Raw genomic sequence first — 26,813 nt, 5'->3', positions numbered from 1 at the left:
TGGGCAGAGGATCTTGCTTTGTGCCTTTGCTTCCACATGGGCTAACTACAGTGAATAGTCACAACTGCTCAGAACTGACTGTTAAAGGAATCTCAGAACTGACTGTTAAAAATCACATAACATAATATTATAACATGTAACTGATTTGCTCAATTTGTTTGACAAATCTATGGAAAAATAAAATCAAAGGCTTCACTTGTCTGATCAGTCAGTTTAGTCAAAATGTTTGAGTCAAAACCAAAGTACCAACTTTGGTAAGTTATTTTGGACACAGTATAAATGGACACCACTGCCAGGAAAGCCCAGATCATAGAGTTGGAAATGTCTGTGTGTGAAAATTCAAGGAGAAATGCAAATTAGTGAGATATGTATTACATTGTCACCCAATTTTACAAAGCACAGAAAGAGATGGGCTACATGAAGTTTACTCTAATGGTATTCTTTTCATTTTTCTGAAATTTTGACATAATAGCAAAGCTGGCATTTTATAATTTCCATAGCTATAAATCATTTTTAAATCATGATGATATTACTCAAAACAGATGTGAAAACATATGTCTGCCATTGCTGTATAAACCGCTTACTTGTCATATTCTATAAATGTTAAATCTTCTACTTTAACTTCATTTCCTTTTATTAACTCAAATATATTGAAGAAAATATATTTTATCTTAATATCACATATATAACTGGTAAATTTGACATCGAAAATCTCAATTAAAAGAGAGCTTTCCACCATAACCTGGGTGCAGTTTAATATGCCACTCCTTTCTATTAATGTCCTCATCAGAATGTGTGACAAACCCATTTGATTGAAATGAGTAAAACTTCCATTCAGAAACACCAGTATATACCACTGTGTATTTTATGAAAATCAGTTACTGTATATCTGTACTACCGCTCCAGCTGATTTTTCATAAGACACAGTAGTATGTACTCGAGCACTGCAGCACACAGGCCAGTCCTAAATGCCATTTTCACTTATGGGGATCACAGTTCCAATAGAATCATATATCTTATACTGCTTCAGATTTTCCTAGAAAAGTTACTTTGCTACCACGCTGTCCCTCAAATAGTCATGAATGGGGGTAAAGAGGAACAAATTGTTACTGGGTTAAGAATGAGACTTCATCTTTAACTAGAATTTCATTACTTATGTAAGAGTTTGGGTTTTTAAATATACTGACACTGACTTCTTCCATTCTGACAAGTATTTGGAAATCAATCATTTACATCTTGGAGTCCCGGGGGTATAGCCTTTCAGCGTTTGGATAAGAAATGACTAAACATGTGGCAAGGAAACCAACCATGGATCAATGAAATTAAAATTTCATTCCAAATTCTAACTAAAGTGTCCATCTATATAATTAGGAAGCAAGTTCAGTCTAGAGAAGAAAGAGAAATTTCTCCATTAACTCTTCAGTCATGGAATCTTTTTTCTATATATTGAGTATCTTTAGTAGAGTTAGAAAAAATACTTCTTATATTGAAGTACAAACAGACCATTTGATGATCTGATAAGTTACCTGTTGGTTTAAGGTCTTTAGCTTACTGTTACTGTTTAACTCATGATGACAGCCACAATGTATAGCCTATAACCTATGCCAATATGTTTTCTTTTTCTTTTACCTTTTAGTCTTCCAATGCTGTACTCAGTTTTCATATCAAGATAGCATACATTTGAAATTTTTACTCTCCCAATCTTCATTAACCTCATATCCTATGAAAAAACTGTTTTGTGTGTTCCACCACAACTATCTCCTCCCGAAACCCAACAGGCCTTACCTGGTCAGAGTCAGGCCCCTGAGCACTGTCGACATCACACAGAATTGTAACAACTTCAACCCAGGCATCTAAAGCCCAGTAGCAAGTGATTGAAGATTCAGAAGATGGCAGCATAGGAGATCGCTGGGCTCACTTCATTCTGCTGATCACCTAGATTCCACCCTCATCGGAATAAATAACCCAGAAAACTGCCAGAAGACCAGCAGAATGGACTCTCCAGAGCCAAATGCAGAGAAGAGGCCCAGAGAAGAGGGCAAGAAGGGCAGAGAGGTGGTGCATGCTATGAAGAATGGCGGGAGGGGCCTTGAGTGGTGGAGGAGCAGTCCACCCGGCAAAGCAGATCCCCCAAAGTCTGGCTTGCAAAAGCAGAGGGGCCAGACTCCATGAATTCTGACAGTCAGCGGGACATAACATCTGGAATGTTAAAAGACAACTGCTCTGCTCTCAAAGAGAAGGGAGGGCAAAAGGACACTGTGAGGGAGAGTGGTTGAGACCTGGAAGGACAGAGCTCAGTGGGGGAACAAGGCGCAGGAAAGCACCATTTCTCTCTCTCATTCCCCTGCCAAAATTCCAAAGGGAACCATTTCCCATCACTGAACTTGTTTGCATCCTGCAAGTGCTCAATGTTGTGCTTCTGTGGATCCATCCCTCAGACAGGCCTGCCTCCCTCCAGGTGCTTCAGGGCCCCTCCTGCAGGGGGCCACTGACAGCAAAGCTAACTAAGCCTGCCCCTCCCACCCCTGCACTTTGTGGATCCACCCTAATACACTCTTGGCCAGATTCCATTGAAGCAGCACCACAAGCCTGACAGTGTGCAAGCAGCTGTGGACAAGGGCCACACCACTCCACAGTGAGTCCTGCTCCTGGGAGAGGGGACGATAAGGTACACACCAGTCTGACTGTGGCCCAAGCAGTGGGTTGGGGGCAGACATTGGGTCTGACTGTGGCCCTGCTCACCAATACAAATTACTCCAGACAGCACAGGGTAAGTGCCCTAGAGTTTGGAGCCACCACAAGGACTACCCAAAATGATGAAATGGAAGAAATCTCCTCAAAAGAAGCTCCAGGAAGTAGCGACAGCTAACGAATTGATCAAAAATGATTTAAGCAATATAACAAGAATTTAGAATAATAGTCATAAAATTAAACGTTGGTCTTGAAAAAAGCATAGAGGACAGAAGAGAATCTATTGCTACAGAGATCAAGGGATGAAGAAATAGTCACGAGAAGCGAGAAAGTGTTATAAATGAGGTGCAAAATAAACTGGAGGCACCATAGCATGGATTGAAGAAGCAGAGGAAGGAATAGGTGAATTAGAAGATAAAATTATGGAAAAAGAGGAAGCTGACAAAAAGATAAAAAAATCCAGGAGTATGAGGGGAGAATTAGAGAACTAAGTGCTGCAATCAAATGTAACAATATCCCTATCATAGGATTTCCAGAAGATGAAGAGAGAGAGAAAGCGGCTGAAGGTGTACTTGAACAAATCATAGCTGAGAACTTCCCTGACCTGGGGAAGGAAAAAGGCATTGAAGTCCAAGAAGCAAAGAGAACTCCCTTCAGACATAACTTGAATAGATCTGCACAACATATCATGGGGAAACTGGCAAAATACAAGGATAAAGAGAGAATTCTAAAAGCAGCTAGGAAAAATGGACCCTAACATAAAGGTAGTAGCAGACATATATAGTGAAACTTGGCAGGACAGAAAGGAATGGCACATCTTCAATGTGATGAACAGAAAAAACAGGTAGCTGAGAATCTGTCGAGAATATGTAGCCAGCAAGTCTGTCATTCAGAATAGAAGAAGAGAAAAAGGTTTTCCCAAACAAACAAAAAATTAAGGAATTCATCAACACTAAACCAGCCCTACAAGAGATCCTAAGGGGGACTCTGTGAGTGAAATGTTTCAAGGACCACAAAGTGCCAGAGACATAACTAGAAGCATGAAACCCACAGACTTCACAATGACTCTAAACCCATGTCTTTCTATAATAACGCTGAATATAAATGGACTAAATGCTACAACCAAAAGACATAGGGTATCAGAATGGGTAAAAAATCAAGACCCATCTATTTTATGTCTACAAGAGACTCATTTTAGACGTGAGGACACCTTCATATTGCAAGTGAGGGGATGGAGAACTATCTATCATGCTACTGGAAGTCAAAGGAAAGCTGGAATAGGCATACTTATATCAGACAAACTAGACTTTAAATTAAAGGCTGTAACAAGAGATGAAGAGGGGCATTATATAATCATTACAGGGTCTATCCATCAGGAAGAGATAACAATTATAAAGGTCTATGCACCAAAAAATGGGAGCCCCCAAATATATACAACAATTAATCACAAAAATAAGCAACCTTATTGATAAGAATGTGGTAATTACAGGGGACTTTAATACTCCCTTACACCAATGGATAGATATGTAGACACAGAATCGATAAAGAAACAAGGGCCCTGAATGTTACATTGGATCAGATGGACTTGACAGATATATTTAGAACTCTGTATCCCAAAGCAACAGAATATATTTTCTTCTCAAGTGCACATGGAACATTCTCCAAGAGAGATCACATACTGGGTCACAAAACAGCCCTTCATAAGTATAAAAGAATTGAGATCATACCAGGCATACTTTCAGACCACAATGCTACGAAGCTTGAAATCAACCACAGGAAAAAATCTGGAAAACCTCCAAAAGCATGGAGGTTAAAGAACACCCTACTAAAGAATGAACGGGTCAACCAGGCAATTAGAGAAGAAATTTAAAAATATATGGAAACAAAAGAAGATGAAAATACAACAATCCAAATGCTTTAGGACGCAGTGAAGGCAGTCCTGAGAGGAAAATATATTGCAATCCAGGCCTATCTCAAGAAACAAGAAAAATCCCAAATACAAACACCTAATAACATCCCAGTATATGTTTTTTATACAGTATAAAAAACTGTAGAGCAGATCAATGAAACCAAGAGTTGGTTTTTTGAAAAAATAAACAAAATTGACAAACCTCTAGCCAGGCTTCTCAAAAAGAAAAGGGAGATGACCCAAATAGATAAAATCATGAATGAAAATGGAATTATTACCACCAATCCCTCATAAATACAAGCAATTATCAGGGAATACTATGAAAAATTATATGCCAACAAACTGGACAACCTGGAAGAAATGGACAAATTCCTAAGCACCCACACACTTCCAAAACTCAAACATGAAGAAATAGAAAACTTGAACAGACCCATAACCAGCAAAGAAATCGAATCAGTTATCAAACATCTCCCAACAAAAAAGAGTCCAGGACCAGATGGCTTCCCAGGGGAATTCTACCAGACATTTAAAGCAGAGATAACACACATCTTTCTCAAGCTGTTCCAAAAAATAGAAAGGGAAGGAAAACTTCCTGACTCATTCTATGAATCTAGCATTACTTTAATTCCTAAGCTAGACAGAGACCCAGCCAAAAAAGAGAACTACAGGCCAATATCCCTGATGAATATGGATGCAAAAATTCTCAATAAGATACTAGTGAATAGAATTCAACAGCATATAAAAAGAATTATTCACCATGATCAAGTGGGATTCATTCCTGGGCTGCAGGGATGGTTCAACATTCACAAATCAATCAACGTGATACATCACATTAATAAAAGAAAAGAACCATATGACCCTGTCAATTGATGCAGAAAAGCATTTGACAAAATTCAGCATCCTTTCTTAATAAAAACCCTCGAGAAAGTCGGGATGGAGGGAACAAACTTAAACATCATCAAAGCCATTTATGCAAAGCCCACAGCTAATATGATCCTCAATGGGGAAAAACCGAGAGCTTTCTCCCTGAGATCAGGAACACGACAGGGATGTCCACTCTCACGGCTGTTGTTTAACAGAGTGTTGGAAGTGCTAGTATCAGCAATCAGACAACAAAAGGAAATCAAAGGCATCAAAACTAGTAATGATTAAATCAAGCTTTCACTTTTTGCAGATGACATGATATTATATACGGAAAACCCGATAGACTCCACCAAAAGTCTGCTAGAACTGATACATGAATTCAGCAAAGTCGCAGGATACAAAATGAATGTACAGAAATCAGTTGCATTCTTATACACTAATAATGAAGCAACAGAAAGACAAATAAAGAAACTGATCTCCTTCACAATTGCACCAAGAATCATAAAATACCTAGAAATAAACCTGACCAAAGATGTAAAAGATCTGCGTGCTGAAAACTATAGAAAACTTATGAATGAAATTGAAGAAGATACAAAGAAATAGAAAAACACTCCGTGCTCATGGATTGGAAGAATAAATATTGTTAAAATGTTAATACTGCCCAAGGAAATGAATACATTCAAATGCAATCCCAGTCAAAGTTGCACCAGCAGTCTTCTCAAAGCTAGAACAAGCAATCCTAAAGTTTGTATTGAACCACAAAAGACCCCAACTAGCTAAAGTAATATTGAAGAAGAATACCACAGCAGGAGGCATCAAAATCCGAGACTTTAGCTTCTACTACACAGCTGTAATCATCAAGACAGCATGGTATTGGCACAAAAGTAGACACATAGACCGATGGAATAGAATAGAAACCCCAGAACTAGACCCACAAAAGTATGGCCAACTAATCTTTGACAAAGCAGGAAAGAATATCCAATGGAAAAAAGACAGTCTCTTTAACAAATGTTTCTGGGAGAACTGGACAGCAACATGCAGAAGGATGAAACTAGACCCCTTTCTTACACCATTCACAAAAATAAACTCAAAATGGATAAAGGACCTGAATGTGAGACAGGAAACTATCAAAGCCCTAGAGAAGAAAGCAGGAAAAAAATCCTCTCTGACCTGAGCCGCAGCAATTTCTTACTCAGCACATCTCCAAACGCAAGGGAATTAAAAGCAAAAATGAACTATTGGGACCTCATCAAGATAGAAAGCTTCTGCACTGCAAAGGAAACAATCAACAAAACTAAAAGGCATGGGAATGGGAAAAGATATTTGCAAATGACATATCAGACAAAGGGCTAGTATCCAAAACCTATAAAGAACTCACCAAACTCCACACCCGAAAACAAGTAATCCAGTGAAGAGATGGGCAGAAGAATGAATGGAAATTTTTCTAAAGAAGACATCCAGATGGCCAACAGGTACATGAAAAGATGCTCAATGTCGCTCCTCATCAGGGAAATACAAATCAAAACCACACTCAGATATCACCTCACGCCAGTCAGAGTGGCCAAAATGAACAAAACAGGAGACTATAGATGCTGGAGAGGATGTGGAGAAATGGGAACCCTCTTGCACTGTTGGTGGGTATGCAAACTGGTGCAGCCACTCTGGAAAACAGTGTGGAGGTTCCCCCCAAAATTAAAAAGAGATCTCCCCTATGACCCAGCAACAGCACTGCTAGGAATTTACCCAAGGGATACAGGAGTACTGATGCATAGGGGCACTTGTACCCCAATGTTTATAGCAGCACTCTCAACAAAGCCAAATTGTGGAAAAAGGCGAAATGTCCATTAAGTGATGAATGGATAAAGAAATTGTGGTTTATATACACAATGGAATACGACGTGCAATGAGAAAGAATGAAATCTGGCCATTTGTAGCAACGTGGATGGAACTGGAGAGTGTTATGTTAAGTGAAATAAGTCATACAGAGAAAGACAGATACCATATGTTTTCACTCTCATGTGGATGTTAAGAAACTTAACATAAGACCATGGGGGAGGGGAAGGGCGAAAAAAGTTACAGATAGGGAAGGGTGCAAACCATAAGAGACTCTTAAAAACTGAGAATAAACTGAGGGTTGATGGGGGCTTGGAGGGAAGGGAAGGTGTGTGATAGGTATTGAGGACAGCACCTGTTGGGATGAGTACTGAGTGCTGTATGGAAACCAATTTGACAATAAATTTCATATTAAAAAAAAGAAAAAGAAAAAAGTGGATACTATGGAGATATACATGTATCTCAGTGGATCAAAAGCTAGATTGGCATCATATCTATCTGCATTCCAGATAAATACTTTGCTGGTGTAACTTGTTAAGCTTTCATTTGAAATGCCCATATTAGCATATATTTTAAAAACCTCTTTTCATAATTGAGGGGAATATTTCTTCTCCATGGCAGCAACTCAGTTTTTCAAACATAACTATCAAATGGTGAGTTACTTAAACATGGATAACAAAGGGAATATGTAATAAAAAGATAGTCAGATGTCTCTGATCAGGCATAATAAAAGGGCTTAAAGTAAAATTTCCAACCACAGGCACAGAAAAACTTTAGGCTGACATGTAATTTAGAACATCAAATAAACAAGTCTCCGGTAAACATAATTTTTTTTACTACTATAGTAATTTATCCAAAGACAGTATAAATCTATTTTGTTTAGGAAATATGGATGCAGTATACAGTCCTGGGATGTTAATTCAGTTACTATCTAATATTTATATGTCAACCACATAAACAAAAATTATTTTACCTTTATTATCCCTTTTGATGGTGGGTCCATTATCCTGATCAACAATAAGTTCTTCTCTATTGTTGGGCATCATGACTATAAATAAAAGATATAACTGAGTAATATTTTTGCAAAGTACCCAAAAGAAAGGCATAAAAGTATTACATAAATAGCTATTTTACTCCGATAAGTAGTAACATGAATTGTATACACCTCTACTTCTGAAACAGTGGAGAAATTTGGTCTGATGATTATATAATTTAAAAATTGATAAGCTCTTTAATCATGTGAATTTTTAAAGTGGAATTAATATATGGCACATATATAATTGCCCACATATTTTCTTTAAATCATTTTAAATATTTCCTCTTTTAAAATACATATGTAAATTAGCTATTTACCTGAATAATTAATAATATATTTCCCAAAGTATTTCTGGAAAGAATTTATCACTTAATTTCATGAGTTTAAAATAATTATGCATTTAACTCACCTTATAAAGTTTTTGCAAATATATACAGCAAAATTAAAAGGTGAAGTCTAACTTTCTGGTAATTATTATAAATGCTCCTTCACAAAATATTTCTATTGAAAGAGAAATACATGCCAATTTTCATAGTTGATCATTTAATTCATTTTTGTTATATTTTATTAAAATATAATGTTCTATAAATAAAATATGGTCACTATAAATGAAACATCATTAAATATTTGTATTCATTTAGAGACAATCTTACTATCATGTCTGTACAACTGGGAATGTGCTTAGATAGCCTAATTACTGCCAGTGCAATAAGAAATGTTTTACGTGGTTAATATATTTTTAAGAATACTACATTGATTTGAAAATATTTGATTTTACTTCTAGTGTAAGATATCATTCTCTTACAATGTATCTATCACAAAATATATTTCCCTATTTGCTTTGCTTTTAGACAGCACTCAATAATCTCTCTTTTTTTTCTCTCCCACCTCTCATCAATACAAAGATTATCCTGACAGAATAATGTGTGTTTTGGTTTATTGATTCATCAATGGTCTTATGGCTATATCTGCTTGCCTTGCTCAGTCTCCCTTGAATCAGTTGCACAATGTTATAATAATCAGGTGGTCTGTGTCCAAAAGCTGTGACAAAGTAAAGCTAGAAGATCTGTCACCTCTTCCAGGAATTAAATTTACTTCCTTAGGGTCACTAGCTGCAAGTTCTAGCTCAGTGGTTCGTAACTCTGGCTGCATATTAGAATCTGATGAAGAGATACTGAAAATAAAAACAAAACGCTGCTGCCATGCTTTATTCCAGACTAGGTAAATCAGACTCTGAGCATGTAGTCTGATCATCCAGATTTGTAAATGCTCCACAGAATTTGCAATTATAATGGGGAGCCTGATTTGAGATTCATTGGACATACTATGAGCCATAAACAATGTGTAATATTGACAGGCTAAGTGAGACTTGCATGAATTTCCACAAGAGAGAAATCATATTCATCCTTCCCTAACACAAATTTGGAACCTAACACCTCCACTAATCCCTCAAATTACTCTTCTCCCCCTCACCCCCCACCAAAACATTATTTTGAAGAGGCTTAAAGCAATCACTATTACCATGTGTAAAAATTTAGAGTTTACATAATGAACATCCATATAGAGTAAGGCTAAAAGAAAAGCAGAAATAATTTTTCCTAAATGAAATGGATATTTAGGAAATTGGATTGTGTAGGTACATAAGATTAACAAATATTTTACCTAACTCATTTGGTTCATAATTATTATATACTAAAGGAGAATTTGTTACAATATGGTAACATCTGTATACCTGAGTAAAATCAGACAGCAAGGGATGATAAACAATCAAGGTAAAGCCACACAGAGAAAAATAGTGCTTGTCCCTCACATTCCCTTAGCACTTTAAGTTTCTGAAGTGTTTTTCCACATATTATTTCATTTGATCTCACAAAAATCCAGTGCCTTAGGCAAGGAAGTAATTATTTCTATATGTTGGGTAAAGAAATTCATAATGGTTAAGTTACATACCCAAGTTACATTCTCATAGCTAGTCACCGCTGGAACTATGGCTATATTCAAGTCTCCCATATGCCACATCACTGACAATAACACTATAGTATTTCTGGAATAGTATCTCTGGTGTAAGACTTGTGAGATGATAAAAAAATAAAGGGAAAGGCATGTTAAATACTTGTGATCTAAATTATTCAGATTGTAGCAAATTATATATTGATTCACTTTTTAATCATTCTAAATGATCAACTGTTTAAAATATATTTTATCTTTCATTATTCAAAGGATGCTGTGAATGTAGCAAGTATATTGTATCACATAAACTGTTATATACCAACATACTGAACTAGCATATACTCTACAAAAATCCCATCATATTGTTCCCCTGGAATCCAGTGACACAGTAAATAAAGGCCCTTTCTGAGAAGAAACTTATAACACCTTAGGTTTCATTTTGTTGTTCATATTGCTTCAGCAATAAAAAAAGGCCACTTCAAAAAGCCATTTTTTAAGGAGGCATCAGCTCCCCAGCTTCTTTCTCCACTTTCTATTGACTAATGACCAATTTCCTGAAAGAATTTCTTTAAATTCCTTGTTTTGGGCGAGATACTTACCCGTCCTCTCTGAATGGTGATCCATCTGAGAAGGAGAACTGGACACACTGCTGCTGGGGTGGGAGGAAATTTGACTCCCAGGACAATGATTATCTTCCAGAGAGGGAACAGGAGAAGGACTCTCTGGGATCCATTCCTGACACAAAAGGAGACACAAAAGGAAATATCATCTGTGCACCAAGTTTTTCATGTTGGTTGAGTCCATGACATTTGAAATGTTGACCTCTCCCTTATCCCAAAAGCAGGCATGTTCATGATACCTGGTATTTAACATGTAATTTTAGACAAATACATATTTTTTCTTGCAAAATTAATGAGATATTATGAGAATTTAATAAGAGAGGGTGAAAGCAATAAGCACGATGCTGATATATGTTAGAGGTTTAAGAAAAGTTAATTTCCATTTCCTTTCTTAAGAAATACATTAAAATTTTACCTTGATATTTCCCTATGAACCTATTCACTGTATCATTTATGTAATAGCCAAGATTGGCATTTTAATGATGATTTTATTAATATAATGGTATGTCAGAATAAAATATGTAATAATGAAAAAAAGAAATACATTCTATATTATGAACATAGGTGTGCAGTGAAGAATATTATTATTGTAAACGTTTATATTTATATAAAGTATATACCAAGCATGGAGGGTGATCCCCCTCTCTAAGATGTCCCTAAGGTAAACACTTGAAAACCTAGGAATAAAAATCACAAATAGTGGCATCTGGTACACGTTGAGTCTTTCCGCACAAATAAAAATTACAGAAACAGTATACACCTCCTCTATCAGACCTTAGAAATTTATGTTGAATTCTCCCAGCAAAATGGTTCGGTAATCACAGTACACAATGATGGTTTTGCAAACTAAAATTAAGACCTATGAATATCAATTGCTTAGTATTGTTTAGACATTTATAGTTTTGAATAATGAATTTGAATAAAAATAAAATATTTATTTTACATAGCTCTTCAGTAACTGTTAATAGTCCTCAAGACTTTTATGATTATGAATATTGCTATAAATCTATGAAGTTATTCATTATGTTTATACATCACAACTTGATGAATAAATCTGACAATCATTCATTTAATTTGATCACTAAAATAACCAAATTGCTGTTTTATGCATTTATGCAATAAATGTGAATGGGTAATAGACATGCTGGGACAGAGAATGTCTGTTCTATAAAATATTTAATTCATCCTTAATAAATTTCTTAATTGTTCTAATTATCTGTAATTACAACATCAGTATTCAAATCATAATAATGTTAAAAATTAATTTGTCAAATATGTGCTTATACATTTTCACGTTGATTTTGCCTGAGAGGCTTAAATTTATAAATTCTCTAGATAAAACTGCTGTTTGTTTAAATACAAAAGTAAATAGCATGAGAGTTAAAGCTTATTATTTCGTTAGTAGAAGTTACCATTTTGCAGTGTCTTTCATTGTGGCAGGCAGAATAATGGCCCCCTAAATATCCCCTCCACAACCTAATGACCAAGACCTGTAAATATATTACCTCACATGGTAAATGGATTTTTCAGACGTGACTGAGAATCTTGAGATAAATCACACTTGGAGGCATAAAAGGAAGGTCAAAGGCAGATATTATGGGAGAATAATCAGAGAGATGCAAAATTTCTGGCTTTGAAGATGGATGAAAGGAACCATAAGCCAAGAAATGTGGGTGCATTCTAGAAGTTGGAAAAGTCAAGGAAACAGATTCTTCCCTGGAAGCTACAGAAAGAAATGCAGCCCTGCCAACACCTTGATTTTAGCTTAGTGATATCCATGTTAGATATCTGACCTATAGAACTACAAGAAAATTAATTTGCATTGTTTCAAGCCACAAAATTTGTCATATTTTGTTACAGCAGCAATGAAACACTAATATGGTCATCAATGTAGTAGGTTCACTTTTTACATGGTGTTTTATATTATTGTCTAGCAAATAATTAACATTTGATAATTTTAGTAAAATGAATAGTAGACTTTGAGTATATTAGCTGCAGTACTATATCTTAATTAAATACTGATAATTATAATTGTTATCAGACCTCAAAAACAATGTTTTAAGACAGAATTATACATTTCATTTATAATTACTATACAGATAAATACCTAGTTGTAACACTATATATACAGGACAAAATAGAAAGAAACATATAAACAAAGCAGGATAAAATAATCAACTTTTTCCCCCAAATAATTATACTTGTATTCTGCAGTAATGGTATGAGGATAAGCAGCAAGATATATATAGCCCTTGTACCACATTGTTTTATTTTCTGAAAAGACTAGCAGTTCATTAGTTGTGAAATTCAAACTAAACTGTCATGATTAAAAGCATATTCTTTGAATACTATAGGTACGCAGACACACACCAATGCAAGGGTTATTTTTAATGTTTATTCATTTTTTGAGAGAGAGAGAAAGAGAGAGAGAGAGCAGAAGTGGGAGAGGGGCAAAGAGAGAGGGAAACACAGAACCCGAAGCAGGCTCCAGGCTCTGAGCTGTTAGCACAGAGTCTGACACAGAGCTTAAACTCATGAACCATGAGATCATGACCTGAAGTCAGACACTTAACTGATTGAGCCACCCAGATGCCCCACCAATGCAAGGGTTTTTATATATAAGGTCAAAATTATTTCTCTGCCTTTTACTGTTGTATAGCCCCAATGATTCTTTCTCAAAATATGTGTGTAAAATGTAGAACATTCAGTATTTGTCTTTGATCGTAACATTGGAAATTTGCTAAAAAATATATGTAATTCAATGAACTACATTTAAGTTTCATGGGCATCTGAATGAATGGATAGGAACAAATTACAGCATTTATATGGGGCAAAAATGGAACTGAACAAACAAAATCACTCTATGGTGGCAAACAGGAATCATACACACAGTAATATATACTGCCATAATAAAAATAGAAAAAAATTAAGTGATTCATAAAATCGATGGTTTGGAGAAGCAAGAGAATCCAAGTCACAGTGGTACTTGCTCTTGTCCACTCTGCCTAATAGAAAATGAAAGCTTACTTTGATTAAAAAAAATTGAAAGGGCATCTACATGAATATAAAATGCTATGAAAATGAGAAAAAATACAATCCTATAAAGGTGGATCCCCCAAATGTTTATTTTTTTAATTAATTTATTATTGAGACAGAGAGAGAGAGAGAGCAGAAGCATAGGTGGGGCAGGGTCAGAGAGAGTGGGGGAGAGAGAGAGAGAATCCCAAGCAGCTCTGCACTGTCAGCATGGAGCCTGATGCGGGGCTGGAGCTCACAAACTATGAGATTGAGAGTCCTGACGTTTAACCTACTGAGCCACCCAGATGCCTCCCCCACAAATGTTTAAAATTAGCAAATGATCAAATAATATGAACTCAAGTAACTTTCTATTCAACTCCTTCTTTGGCATTTTCAACATCATATTAGGTAAAACAATAAACTAACTTTGAAAACTTGATTTAGAGTGACTAACATTTTGCATGAAGTTTTATTTCTGCTTTAAGATTTTATAGTCTTAACAGGAACCCATGGGGGAGGGGAAGGAAAAAAAAAAAGAGGTTAGAGTGGGAGAGAGCCAAAGCATAAGAGACTGTTAAAAACTGAGAACAAACTGAGGGTTGATGGGGGGTGGGAAGGAGGGGAGGGTGGGTGATGGGTATTGAGGAGGGCACCTTTTGGGATGAGCACTGGGTGTTGTATGGAAACCAATTTGTCAATAAATTTCATATATATAAAAAATAAAATAAAATAAAATAAAATAAAATAAAATAAAATAAAATAAAATAAAAGATTATAGTCTGCACTTTCCAAATTCAGTCAACGTTCAGTTCATTGTTATTGTTTCCCTAAGGTATCGCAGAGATCAGACTTTTTTCACCATATAAACTGTATTAGATAAGTTTAGTGCCTTATATTGATGAAGAGTTAGGTGGGGTTAAAATGTGTGTGTGTGTGTGTGTGTGTGTGTGTAGCTGGGAATGTTTAATTTCTCTTAAAATAATTAATAGTTCTATGAACAATTTCTTTTCTGCAAGTAAACAGATCCATTTTTCATTCCTGTAATCAGTATGCATCTATTTAGCTACTTAACTGCAATGTGCTTTGGCTCATTAGGTGGCTACTGTTGTGTCTCAGCCTAGTTAAAAGTTCACAGCAAGTTAATCTGTTTTATTACAAATGAGAACGCAAGTGATAATGTCCTCATCATTTGCCAAATACAGGGTTAACAGTGTTTGCAACAAATAAATAAGGACATTTAAAAGGAAAATTGCATCTCCAAAATCCCAATCATTTTTAGTCATTGATGACTTAATTTTATTTGCATTTATGACTTTTACAAGCCTGTTACTCTTCACGTATTTCATTTGGGTCCTTCACGTATTTTATTTGTTTTCATTTGGAAAACAGCTGTAGCTCTACTGAAACACTACAAGTCTTCTCCAGATTCAAAGTAGCAGAGGAGAGACATTTCCAAAATTGATACATACTTACCCAATCAATTCCCCAAATCAAAGGCTATTAGTAAAATCATCTGCAATAATAATTCAGATTCTAGCATATATGTGCATAGTTCAAGGCTTATTCCTAAAAATTAAAAAAATATATAGAAAATGCTATTTACTAGTACATATTATACCCTCTTACATCATACTCTTCCCATTTTGGGGTGGTTTATATCACAAATGGTCAAAGGAGATGTTCATCATATTGAATCATTTGAAAGTATAAAAAGCAGGGTCAATATTCAGTTTTACACAAGGTGTAACACTGTAAGTTTGGTTTAGGATGTAGTTTATTGGCACTAAATTATCAACTCTGCTCATTTTCATGTAGATCCTTTATTTCACCTCAATATTCCTTTACATCCTTGGAAATATGGTAGTATACACAGAATGTATGAAGTATTAATACATTAATGTTAAATATGTGTTTATATGTATGTGTACATGTGTGTAATTGTCTTTTAATAGCAACTGTATTGGGGTGCCTGACTGGCTCAGTCAGGAGAGCATGCGACCTTTGATCTCAGGGTCATGAGTTCAAGCCCCACGTTGGGCATGGAGCCTACATATCAATCAGTGTTAAATTGTTGCTTGTTAAGTTTGTTTGCTTGTTGTGCAAATTAAATGGGTACTTGTTGTTTACATCACATTTAGTTTGTGAGTACTGGAAGATAGAGATTAATTATATCTTCTTTATCTCTTTCCCATATTGTTCATTACAGCATGCATTTATCAAGGATATGACATTTGTTGAATATAAAAAGGAATAAAGGGACAAATCGATGGGTTGCTCTTACTAACTATACTCTTTTGATCCTATATACACTTATATTATCTCTTTGCCAAAATAAAATACATATTGGCTTTTTAAGCAAAGGTCACATGATACTGGGAGAGAGGGCAAAGAGATCCCATGCCAAACTAATCAGGACAGATTATAAAATACTTTTTGTGTTTCAATAGCCAATGATCATGAGATTTTGAAAAAAATAGTATTCTAATGATGATAATGATAATGCTATAAATTATAATAAATATTTGTTTAATGTTTCACAGTTTTGAATTTTTTTTAAAGTTTATTTGTTTTTGAGAGACAGAGCACGAGCAGGGGAGGGGCAGAGAGAGGGAGACACAGAATCTGAAGCAGGCTCCAGGCTCTGAGCTGTCAACACAGAGCTTGATATGGGCTTGAACCCAAAAACCATGAGATCATGACCTGAGCTGAAGTTGGATGCTTAACCAACTGAGCCACCCAGGTACCCCAGTGTTTCATAGCTTTTAACCTCTATTTTACTCACATTATCTCTGGACAACCAACGAAGTAAGTGGGATAGATTATTACTATGACATATCGTTTACAATTGAGGAAACAAGTTCATGCTTGTTATGACAAGGTTAAATATCATATCCAATGTTATTCAGCTAAGTAGCAGGATAAGAATTGAACCTAAGATCTTTCTGTTTACAAGTCCTGTATGGTATATACTACTCAACAATTGCCTTCCAGACACCAAAAAGGTGTACAGTGTTTATTTCACCCAGCAAAGTACTGTACTCTGCCATTACCCTTTCTATGCCTCTCACACACTGTGCTCATGACTGCAAGACATGAAGCTAGAATTAAAGGTGAGATCTGTGGTCATTGAATAAAAACAAACAAACACAAACTACCTTAGCAGGAATAGTCATAAATAAAATTCATCAATATTATCTATATGCTAAGCAACTGAGTCAATGAGCCGTATGTTTATACTGAAGTTGCAGTGGTAATGTTAATATTTTCTCAAAATTTACATGTAATTAAAATCTTTGTCCTCTTCCAAATCATAATTCTTACCTTTATAACAGAGGTCCCAGCTCTGGAGAGTGGACTGTGAATCTGGGCTGCAGCAGCCATGTTGGCAATAGTATTGAGATGGCTCATCTGATTCATTGCCATGGCAACTGATGCAGGAGGTAAGCTGACTGGAAGTAGGGGATGTGGCATCATCATAAATGGCAGATCCAGTCCTAAAGAGACAGTGTATGTTAAATTATTATATTTGTCACATTGTTTGGACAAAGGAAAATCACATCAAAATTGATACTATAGTAGAAGTAATAAAAAATGTATCTGAATTCACTCTTTCTTTTAAAGTAAGTTTTATTATACCCTAGTATCTCTTTGGGCAATTAATGGTATCTAGGATTTAATATTGCTTTATAATTTAAAAAATATTCCTATATCCATAAGCTTTTATTTATCAATATTCTTTGTTCTTGTTCTCACTCCTAAAGTATTTATAAGATGAAATTTGTTTTACTCATGAAACCAAAATCTTTAAGCCAAACATCATTTTTTTAACAAGAAGTAACTTTCTTTTTAATCATTACAATATATTGATGTGTTACCAGCTTCTAACTTAACACATTTTTAGAATATATAATAGTGATGCTGGCATGACAGGATGTAGATTGTCTAGGTTTCAGAATTATTGAAGAAAATAAGACTTGGAATATGGTCTACACTTTTAGTCATATATCTCTAAAATGAATGCTCTGGCTCTAATTTGAAGATTCTGTCAATAGGAGTAATGCCCTATCAAAATATTCAACGTATTTTCAGTTTAATAACAAATACCAACATCATTGATTAATGTCTAGAATTCTGTTTTCTTATGCAAGGTGAAATAGTTTTCACATATTTTAAATTTCTCAATTAATATCTTTCAAGTATTATCCACATTATACTTATGGTAGCCACAGATATGTCAACATGAAAAGGGTAACAAATTGAATTTTTTTTCTACTTACCCCTTATGAGCTTGAGATTTGTGAGGAAACATGTTTGAACAGAGGCTAGGGAAATTTAGCCTAACATTATGGATGTTAACATCACTATGATAAGTAAACCATAACACTTTACAATATATTTTAAACTATTGCTTCAACAGTAATCTTGCCTTCATTTGGACAGAAACCGAGAAACAAGTAATCTTTAACAGATGTTCTTTTTTTTTTTTTTAATTTTTTTTTCAACGTTTATTTTTGGGACAGAGAGAGACAGAGCATGAACGGGGGAGGGGCAGAGAGAGAGGGAGACACAGAATCGGAAACAGGCTCCAGGCTCTGAGCCATCAGCCCAGAGCCTGACGCGGGGCTCGAACTCCCGGACCGCGAGATCGTGACCTGGCTGAAGTCGGACGCTTAACCGACTGCGCCACCCAGGCGCCCCTAACAGATGTTCTAAAATACCCTTGCCTATAATTTTCCTAAATTATTGCAGATTATAGAAATCTACAATGGACAGTGCTTATGTTGATCCCAAATGCAATTATCCACTATTAATAATATCCCTTGATCCTCTTTGCCATTCCCTCATTTTTTCTTGCTTTGAAAATCACAAAAACTAGTGAACAACGATGAATCTATAGAAAGTGTAATTAGAATCCTCCTAAATATCATTCCTGAAAACAACAGTAACAGTAATAAAAATTGTCAAAACACATACATTTAAAAGAAAAAGCAGGCTAGACAAAAATTCTGTTAATTGATTCAAGGTTTGTCTCTTGGGCTCAACAATGATGGTTGAATAAAACCAGAAAAAATTCAAAGTTGTGCAATGTAGTAAAACACATTTAACAGGTCTCTAAAAAAACTAAAGTGATCATCTCAATTAAAGGAACTCCTATATAAAGAACACAATAGTCACTAATATTTGTGATCAAAACAGCCATAAATATACTGTTATTAAAATTACACAAGGATTTAAAAATGTTAGAAACTTAAATTCTGCATGGAAACCAAGGAGAACATACTCTGTACTTTCCATGACTGCATATTCCCACAGAATATTAACAAAATATTTTAAACTTTCCCCCTATTGATTCATTTATGGCTCACTATCTCCAAATCCTTTTAAGAAGCAATCTACCAAACCAAACTTCTTAGTTATGAAAATTTACCCTGTGATTATTAATTTCCTAGAGAAGCCTCAATAAAGTGTAAGCACAGATTTTAAAAATGGTCTTCCAGGGCACCTGGGTGGCTCAGTCGGTTAAGCGGCCAACTTCGGCTCAGGTCATGATCTCTCTGTCCGTGAGTTCGAGCCCCGTGTCGGGCTCTGTGCTGACAGCTCAGAGCCTGGAGCCTGTTTCAGATTCTGTGCCTCCCTCTCTCTGACCGTCCCCCATTCATGCTCTGTCTCTCTCTGTCTCAAAAATAAACATTAAAAAATTTAAATAAAATAAATAAATAAAATAAAAAATGGCCTTCCAAAATTACTTTGATGTATATGCATTTTTATATTATACTCATCATATGACTTTGCTATAATAAGATATTGTATACCACATATTAATTTAATCACTGTTTATCTTTTCCCTGAAATCTTCACTTTATGCTTAACATAATAGTAACCATCAACGGTGCAAATAGGTTTCTATATAAGGCTCTCATTTACCAAACATAATTATAGACTTCAATTCTTCTTTGTGTACTCAAGAGTCTTAGTAGAAAATTGATAAAACTGTATATGAAAAGTAGCCATCAGTGCCTCCCTTTACCACTCATATGTTTAAGTAAGCCTTTGTTCAATTTACATTTTTCTTAACAATGTAATAATTCCTCACTCTCCAAAGATTTTCAGCATCATCCAGACACCATCTGGCCATATCAAGTCATATGCCTACTTAAAGTCCAAATGACTTGCAAACTAAATGCAAACTATAAACAGAATTTAACATCCTATTGGCAGTTTTAAAATACAATTAATCCAACATTTCAAATGACCATGCAGGACTTAAATGTTATACTTTTAGATCATAACCTGCAATAACTGTTAATTGACTATAATATCCTAGACTCTAAGCTAATATTTACATCACTGGCCAGTTTAACAGTGACTCCACATGAGTTGCACATGCAAAGCATATGCAAATATGAAGTATGTAAGTCAACCTTTTACCAAAGTTGAAAACATTAAATTAAGAGCCATCAAAAGTACATCACACTCCACCAATCTGGCTCATTTTAGTCACATACCAGAAATGTATAGACTTTGAATAGTATGGTAATTAAAATCATTTATTTTTTATTTTTTTTTCAACGTTTTTTATTTATTTTTGGGACAGAGAGAGACAGAGCATGAACGGGGGAGGGGCAGAGAGAGAGGGAGACACAGAATCGGAAACAGGCTCCAGGCTCCGAGCTATCAGCCCAGAGCCTGACGCGGGGCTCGAACTCACGGACTGCGAGATCGTGACCTGGCTGAAGTCGGACGCTTAACCGACTGCGCCACCCAGGCGCCCCTAAAATCATTTTTTTAATCACCAAAATGAGTCATCTCTTTCCTATTAACCTCAAGGTCATCAGGCCAGCTACTATAAGCATTATTTGTAAAGCATCTTGGTATTCCAGCAAATCTTACAACTTTTATGTAAGTAAATAGCATCACCTCTTTCTAGCTATTAAGACTATAAACTTCAGTAAAACGCTAATACTCCTAAAATCCCACACTCATCTGACATCCAAGTCATGTTGACCTCTGTAATATCTTCACATTTCTACAGTCAGCTACCAATCCTATCAAAACCGTTTGGTACCCTGGCTTTCTGATTGGTTTTTCAACACCATTTCATTTGCCTCTCCGCTCCAATTTTAAGATGTTCAGTGGCTACTTACTGTTTCCAAAATAAAGTATAAGCTCTTTGGTTTGTTGTGAACTGAATTTTTTAGCTTTGATATATCTTTCCCTAAATGACACATAGGTGCAATCATACACTATTTTGTGTTTTCAGACTGGCGTTTTTTTCACTTATAAATATTCATTCACATTTCTTCAAAATTTTATTTTTATTTTTTTTCCTACAAATGTAGTTGACAATCCATGTTACATGTTCACAAGTTTATACATTATGCTATGCTCACCACAAGTGTAGCTACTGTCACCATGCAACACTATTACAATATCATGGACCACATTCCTTATGCTGTACCTTTTATTCCTGTGATTTATTCATTACATAATTGGAAGGCTGTATATCCCACTCCCCCTCACCTATTTTGCCCATTTCCCTCACATGGAAACCATCAGCTTGTTCATTACTAACAAGCCTGATTCTGCTTTCCATTGGATTATTTCTCTTTTTTAAGATTCCACAAATGAGTGAAATCGTATGGTATTTATCTTTCTCTGACTTATTTCACTTAACATAATACACTTTAGGTACATCCATGCTTTACAAATGGCAAGATCTCATCCTTTTTTATGGCTTAAAAATATTATATTATGTATGTATACACACTACATCTTCTGCATCCAATTGTCTATCAATGGATGCATTTTGCTTTCATTATTTAGGCTATAATAAATAATGCTTCAATAAATATAGTGGTGAATATAAATTTACACTTAATGTTTTGATTTTTTGGGTAAAAATCCAGTAGAGGGATTATTGGATATGATCTTTATGGTTTAAATTTTTTGAGGAACCTCCATACTGCTTTATGAATTAGTACACAGATTTACATTTCCACCAGGAGTACACAAGGGTTCCATTTTCTCCATATCCTCACCAAACTTGTTATCTCTTGTCTTTTGATACTGACCATTCTGGCATGTGTAGGGTGATATCTGATTGTAGTTTTAATCTGCATTTCTCTGAATATTAGTAATGTTGAGCATCTTTTCATGTGTATATTGGCCACTGTAAATGCCTTTGGGAAAATGTCTATTCAGGTTCTCTGCCCATTTTATAATCACATTGTTTGCTTGCCTGTTTTTTGGTGTTGAGTCATGTAACTTCATTTTGTTTTGGTTTTAATTTAAAAATCTAGTTAGTTAACATACAGCATAATATTACTTTAAGGTGTGCGATATAGTGATTCAGCACTTCCATATATCACCTGGTGCTCATCACAACAACTGTATTCCTTAATCCCCATCACCCATTTAACCCTTCCTGCCACCAAACTCCCTTCTGGCAACCATCAGTTTGTTTTCTAGTTATGAATCTGTTTCTTGATTTGCCACACTCTCTCTCTTTTTATCCTCTTTGTTCATTTGTTTCTTAAATTCCACATATGAGTGAAATCATGTAGTATTTGTCTTTCCCTGGCTGACTACCTTACTTAGCATAATACTGTACAGTTACGTGCATGTGGTTGCAAATGGCAAGATTTCATTATTTTTTTTATGACTGAGTAGTATTCCATTGTACATATATATCACATCTTTTTCAATTCATCAGTTGATGGACACTTGGGCTGCTTCCATAATTTGGCTATTGTAGATAATGCTGCTATACACATCGTGCATGTATCCATTTGAATTAGTATTTTTGTATTCTTTGGGTAAATACCTAGTAGTGCAGTTGCTGGATCCTATTTTTAACCTTTTGATGAACCCCTGTACTGTTAACCAGAGTGGCTGCATGAATTTACATTTCCCACCAACACTGCAAGAGGGTTCCCATTTCTCCACATCCTCACTAACAACTGTTGTTTCTTGTGTTGTTGTTTTTTGGCCATTCTGACAGGTGTGAGGTAGTGTCTCCCTGTAGTTTCAATTTGCATTTCCCCATTGATAAGTGATAATGAACATCTTTTCATGTGTCTGTTGGCCATTTGTATGTCTTCTTTGGAAAAAATACCTATCCATGTCTTCTGCCCATTCTTTCAGTGGATTGTTAGTTTTTTGGGTGTTAAATTTTTTAAGTTATTTATATATTTGGGTACTAACCCTTTATCAGATAAGTCATTTACAAATATCCTCTTCCACTCTGTAGGTTGCTTTTAAATTTTGTTTAGTTTCCACCACTATGCAGACCATTTGATTATGATGTAGTCCCAATAGTTTATTTTTGCTTTTGTTTCTGCTGCCTCAGGAGACATATCCAGAAAGAAGTTGCTGTAGCCAATGTCAAAGAAGTTACTGCCTGTGTTCTCTTCTAGGATTTTTATGGTTTCAGATACCACATTCAGGTCTTTAATCCATTTTGAATTTACTTTTGTGCGTGGTGTAAAAAATTGGTCCAGTTTCTTTCTTTTGCATGTTGCTGTCCAGGTTTACCAACACCATTTGCTAAAGAGACTGTCTTTTTCCCATTGGATATATTTTTTCTACTTTGTCAAAGATTAGTTGACCATATAATTGTTGGTTCATCTCAAGGTTTTCTACTCTCACCTATGGATCTCTATGTCTATCTTTTTGTGCTAGTCCCATACTGTTTTCATTACTACAGCTTTGTAATATAGCTTGATGTCTAGAATTGTGATGCCTCCTTCTTTGCTATTATTTTTAAAGGTTGCTGTGGCCATTAAGGATCTTCTGTGGTTCCATACATATTTTCAGAGTGTTTGTTCTAGTTCTGTGAAAAGTGCTAGTGGTATTTGGATAGAGATTGCATTAAATATGCAGATTGCTTTGGATAGTATAGACATTTAAACAATATTTGTTTTTCCAATTCATGAGCATAGAATTTCTTTCCATTTCTTCGTTTCATCTTAATTCCTTTCATAAGTGTTTTATACTTTTCAAGGTACAGGTTTTTCACCACTTTGGTAAGGATTATTCCTAGATACCTTATTATTTTTGGTGTAATTGTAAATGGGATTAATTATTTAATTTATTTTTCTGATGTTTCATTATTAGTGTATAGAAATGCAACAGATTTCTGTACATTGATGTATCCTGTGACTTTATTGAATTTGTTTATCAGTTCTAGCAGTTTTTAGGTGGTGCATTTTAGATTTTCTTTGTATAAGTATCATGTCATCCATAAAAAGTGAAGGCTTTACTTCTTCCTTGCAGATTTGGATCACTTTTATTTCTTTTTTTGTTAGTTTTCTGATTGCTGTGGCTAGGAGTTCCAGTAGTATGTTAAACAACAGTTGTTAAAGTGGACATCCTTGTCTTCTTCCTTACCCATAGAAGAAAAGTCTTCAGGTTTTCCACATTGAGGATAATATTAGCTGTGGGGTTTTCATACAGGGCCTTTATTACATTGAGGTATGTTCCCTCTAAACCTACTTTGTTGAGAGTTTTTATCATGAATGGATGTTGTACTTTGTCAAGTGCTTTTCCTTAATCTATTGAAATGATTATATGATTTTTATCCTTTCTGTTATTGATGTTATGCATCACCTTGATTGACTTGTGAATATAGAACCACTCTTGGAACCCAGGAAGAAAACTCATTTGATCATATAAAGGATTTTTAAATGTGTTGTTGGATTTGATTTGCTAGAATTTTATTGAGAATTTTTCCTATATGTTCATCAGAGATGTTAGCCTGAAGTAGTCCTTTTATGTGGTGTTTTTATCTGGTTTTGGTATTAGGGTAATGTTGGCCTCATGGAATGAATTTGGAAGTTTTCTTTTCTTTTCTATTTTTTGGAATAGTTTGAGACAAATAGGTACTAGCTCTTCCTTAAAAGTTTGGTAGAATTCTCCTTTGAAGCCATCTGGTTCTGGACTTTTGTTTGATGGGAATTTTTTGATTACTGATTCAATTTATTTGCTGGTTATCAGTCTGTTGGAGTTTTCTATTTCTTCTTTTTTCAGTTTTGATAGTTTCATGTTTCTAGGCATTTACCCTTTTCTTCCAGGTTGTCCAATTTCTTGGCATATAGTTTTTCATAATATTTTCTTATAATTGTGTTTCTGTGGTGTTGGTTGTTATTTCTACTCTCTCATTTGTGATTTTATTTAATTGAATCTTTTTTTGTTTTTGATAAGTCTGGATAGATGTTTATCAATTTTACTGATTTTTTTTTCAAAGAACCATCTCCTGGTTTCATTTATGATCTATTATTGATTGAGTTTCTATATCATTTATTTCTGCTCTAATCGTTATAATTTCCTTCCTCTCAATGGCTTCAGGCTTGGGTTGTGGTTCTTTAGCTCCTTTAGGTATAAGATTATGTTATTTATTTCAGATTTTTCTCATTTCTTGAGGTACAACTGTAGTGCAAAATACTTCCCTCTTAGGACAACTTTTGCTACATCCTAAAAGTTTTGGACCATTTTGTTTGCATTTTCATTTGTTTCCATGTATTTTTAAATTTCTTTTTTGATTTCCTGGTTGACAATTCATTGTTTACTAGCATGCTGTTTAACCAACATATATTTATGGTGTTTCCAGTTTGTTTGGTTTTTTTCCTTAGCTTGACTACTAATTTCATCACATTGTGGTTAGGAAAGGTGGAATGGATTCAATCTTTTCATATTTATTAAGGTCTGTTTGGATGCCTAATATGTGATATATTATGGACAGTGTTCCATGTGCACATGAAAATAATACATATTCTGTTGTTTTAGGATGTAATGTTCTTCATATATCTGTTAAGTCAATCTGGTCCAGTGTGTCATTCAAAACTTTTGTTTCCTTGTTAATTTTATGTTTAGATGATCTGTCCATTGATGTAAGTGGGGTGTTAAAATCCCTTATTGTTGTATTATTATCAATTAATTACATTTTGTTTGTTATTAATTGTTTTATATATTTGGGTACTCACATGCTGCATGCATAAGTATTTACAATTGTTGTATCTTCTACTTGGGTAGAAGTCTACTTTAATAAAGTCTACTTTATTATTTTGTAGTGCCTTTCTTTATCTTTCATTAACATTTTTTAAAATCTAGTTTGTCTAATATAACTATAGCTATCCTGGCTTTTTGACATCCATTTGCATAAAAAATGTTCCTCTATCCCCTCACTTTCAATATTCCAGCGTCTTTAAATTAAAAATTAATATTTTCTGGCAGCATTTGGATTGGTCTTTTTTATCCATTCTGACACCCTATGACTTTTGATTGGAGCATTTCGTCCATTTACATTCAAAATAATTATTGATAGATAAGTATTTATTGCCACTTTATTACTTGTTTGTAATTGTTTCTGGAGATTTTTTTTGATCCTTTCTTGCCTTTCTCTCCTTCATGTTTTGTTGATTTTTTTTATTACTGATATATTTGGATTATTTTATCTTTATTCTTTGCATGTTTATTAGTGTTTTTTTTAATCTATGGTTACCATTAGGTTTATATGTATCTTCTTCTCTAAATAGCAGTCTATATTCAGTTGATGGTCATTAAATTTTGATGCCATTCTTTTCTCATCTCTCCTCTGTTTTAGGTATATATTATTATATTTTATATCCTTTTTTGTGTGAGTTCCTTGACAGAATTTTACGGTAGTATTCATATTTACTGCTTTGTTGTTTCCTACCTGTGTTACTTTTGGCCTCTCCTTTCCTCTAGATATGCCTTCTTTAATCCTTGCAGGGCCAGTTTAATGGTCATGAACTCCTTTAGTTTCTATCTGTCTGGGAAACTCTTTATCTCTCTTTCTATTCTGAATGATAGCCTTCCGGATATAGTATTCTTGGTTGCAGGTATTTCCCATTCAGTAATTTGAATATATCAT

The 26,813-nt window shown here is 34.8% G+C and overlaps 1 protein-coding gene across 1 annotated transcript in view; it reads right to left on the bottom strand.

Annotated features, from left to right (window-relative positions):
- DACH2 (dachshund family transcription factor 2) overlaps window positions 1-26,813 on the bottom strand; it is a 305,011-nt gene that overhangs the window by 70,852 nt on the left and 207,346 nt on the right. The window contains exons 6-8 of the mRNA XM_032592066.1: window positions 17,243-17,415; window positions 10,883-11,018; window positions 8,271-8,345 (exon numbers count right to left, since the gene is read on the bottom strand). Coding sequence (XP_032447957.1) covers window positions 8,271-8,345; window positions 10,883-11,018; window positions 17,243-17,415 — 384 coding nt within the window. The remainder of the gene's footprint in view (window positions 1-8,270; window positions 8,346-10,882; window positions 11,019-17,242; window positions 17,416-26,813) is intronic.

The sequence above is a fragment of the Lynx canadensis genome, chromosome X, assembly GCF_007474595.2.
Source record: "Lynx canadensis isolate LIC74 chromosome X, mLynCan4.pri.v2, whole genome shotgun sequence".
Taxonomy (NCBI): domain Eukaryota; kingdom Metazoa; phylum Chordata; class Mammalia; order Carnivora; family Felidae; genus Lynx; species Lynx canadensis.
The sequence above is the reverse complement of the archived record's forward strand: the minus strand, read 5'-3'. Positions and strand labels throughout refer to the sequence as shown.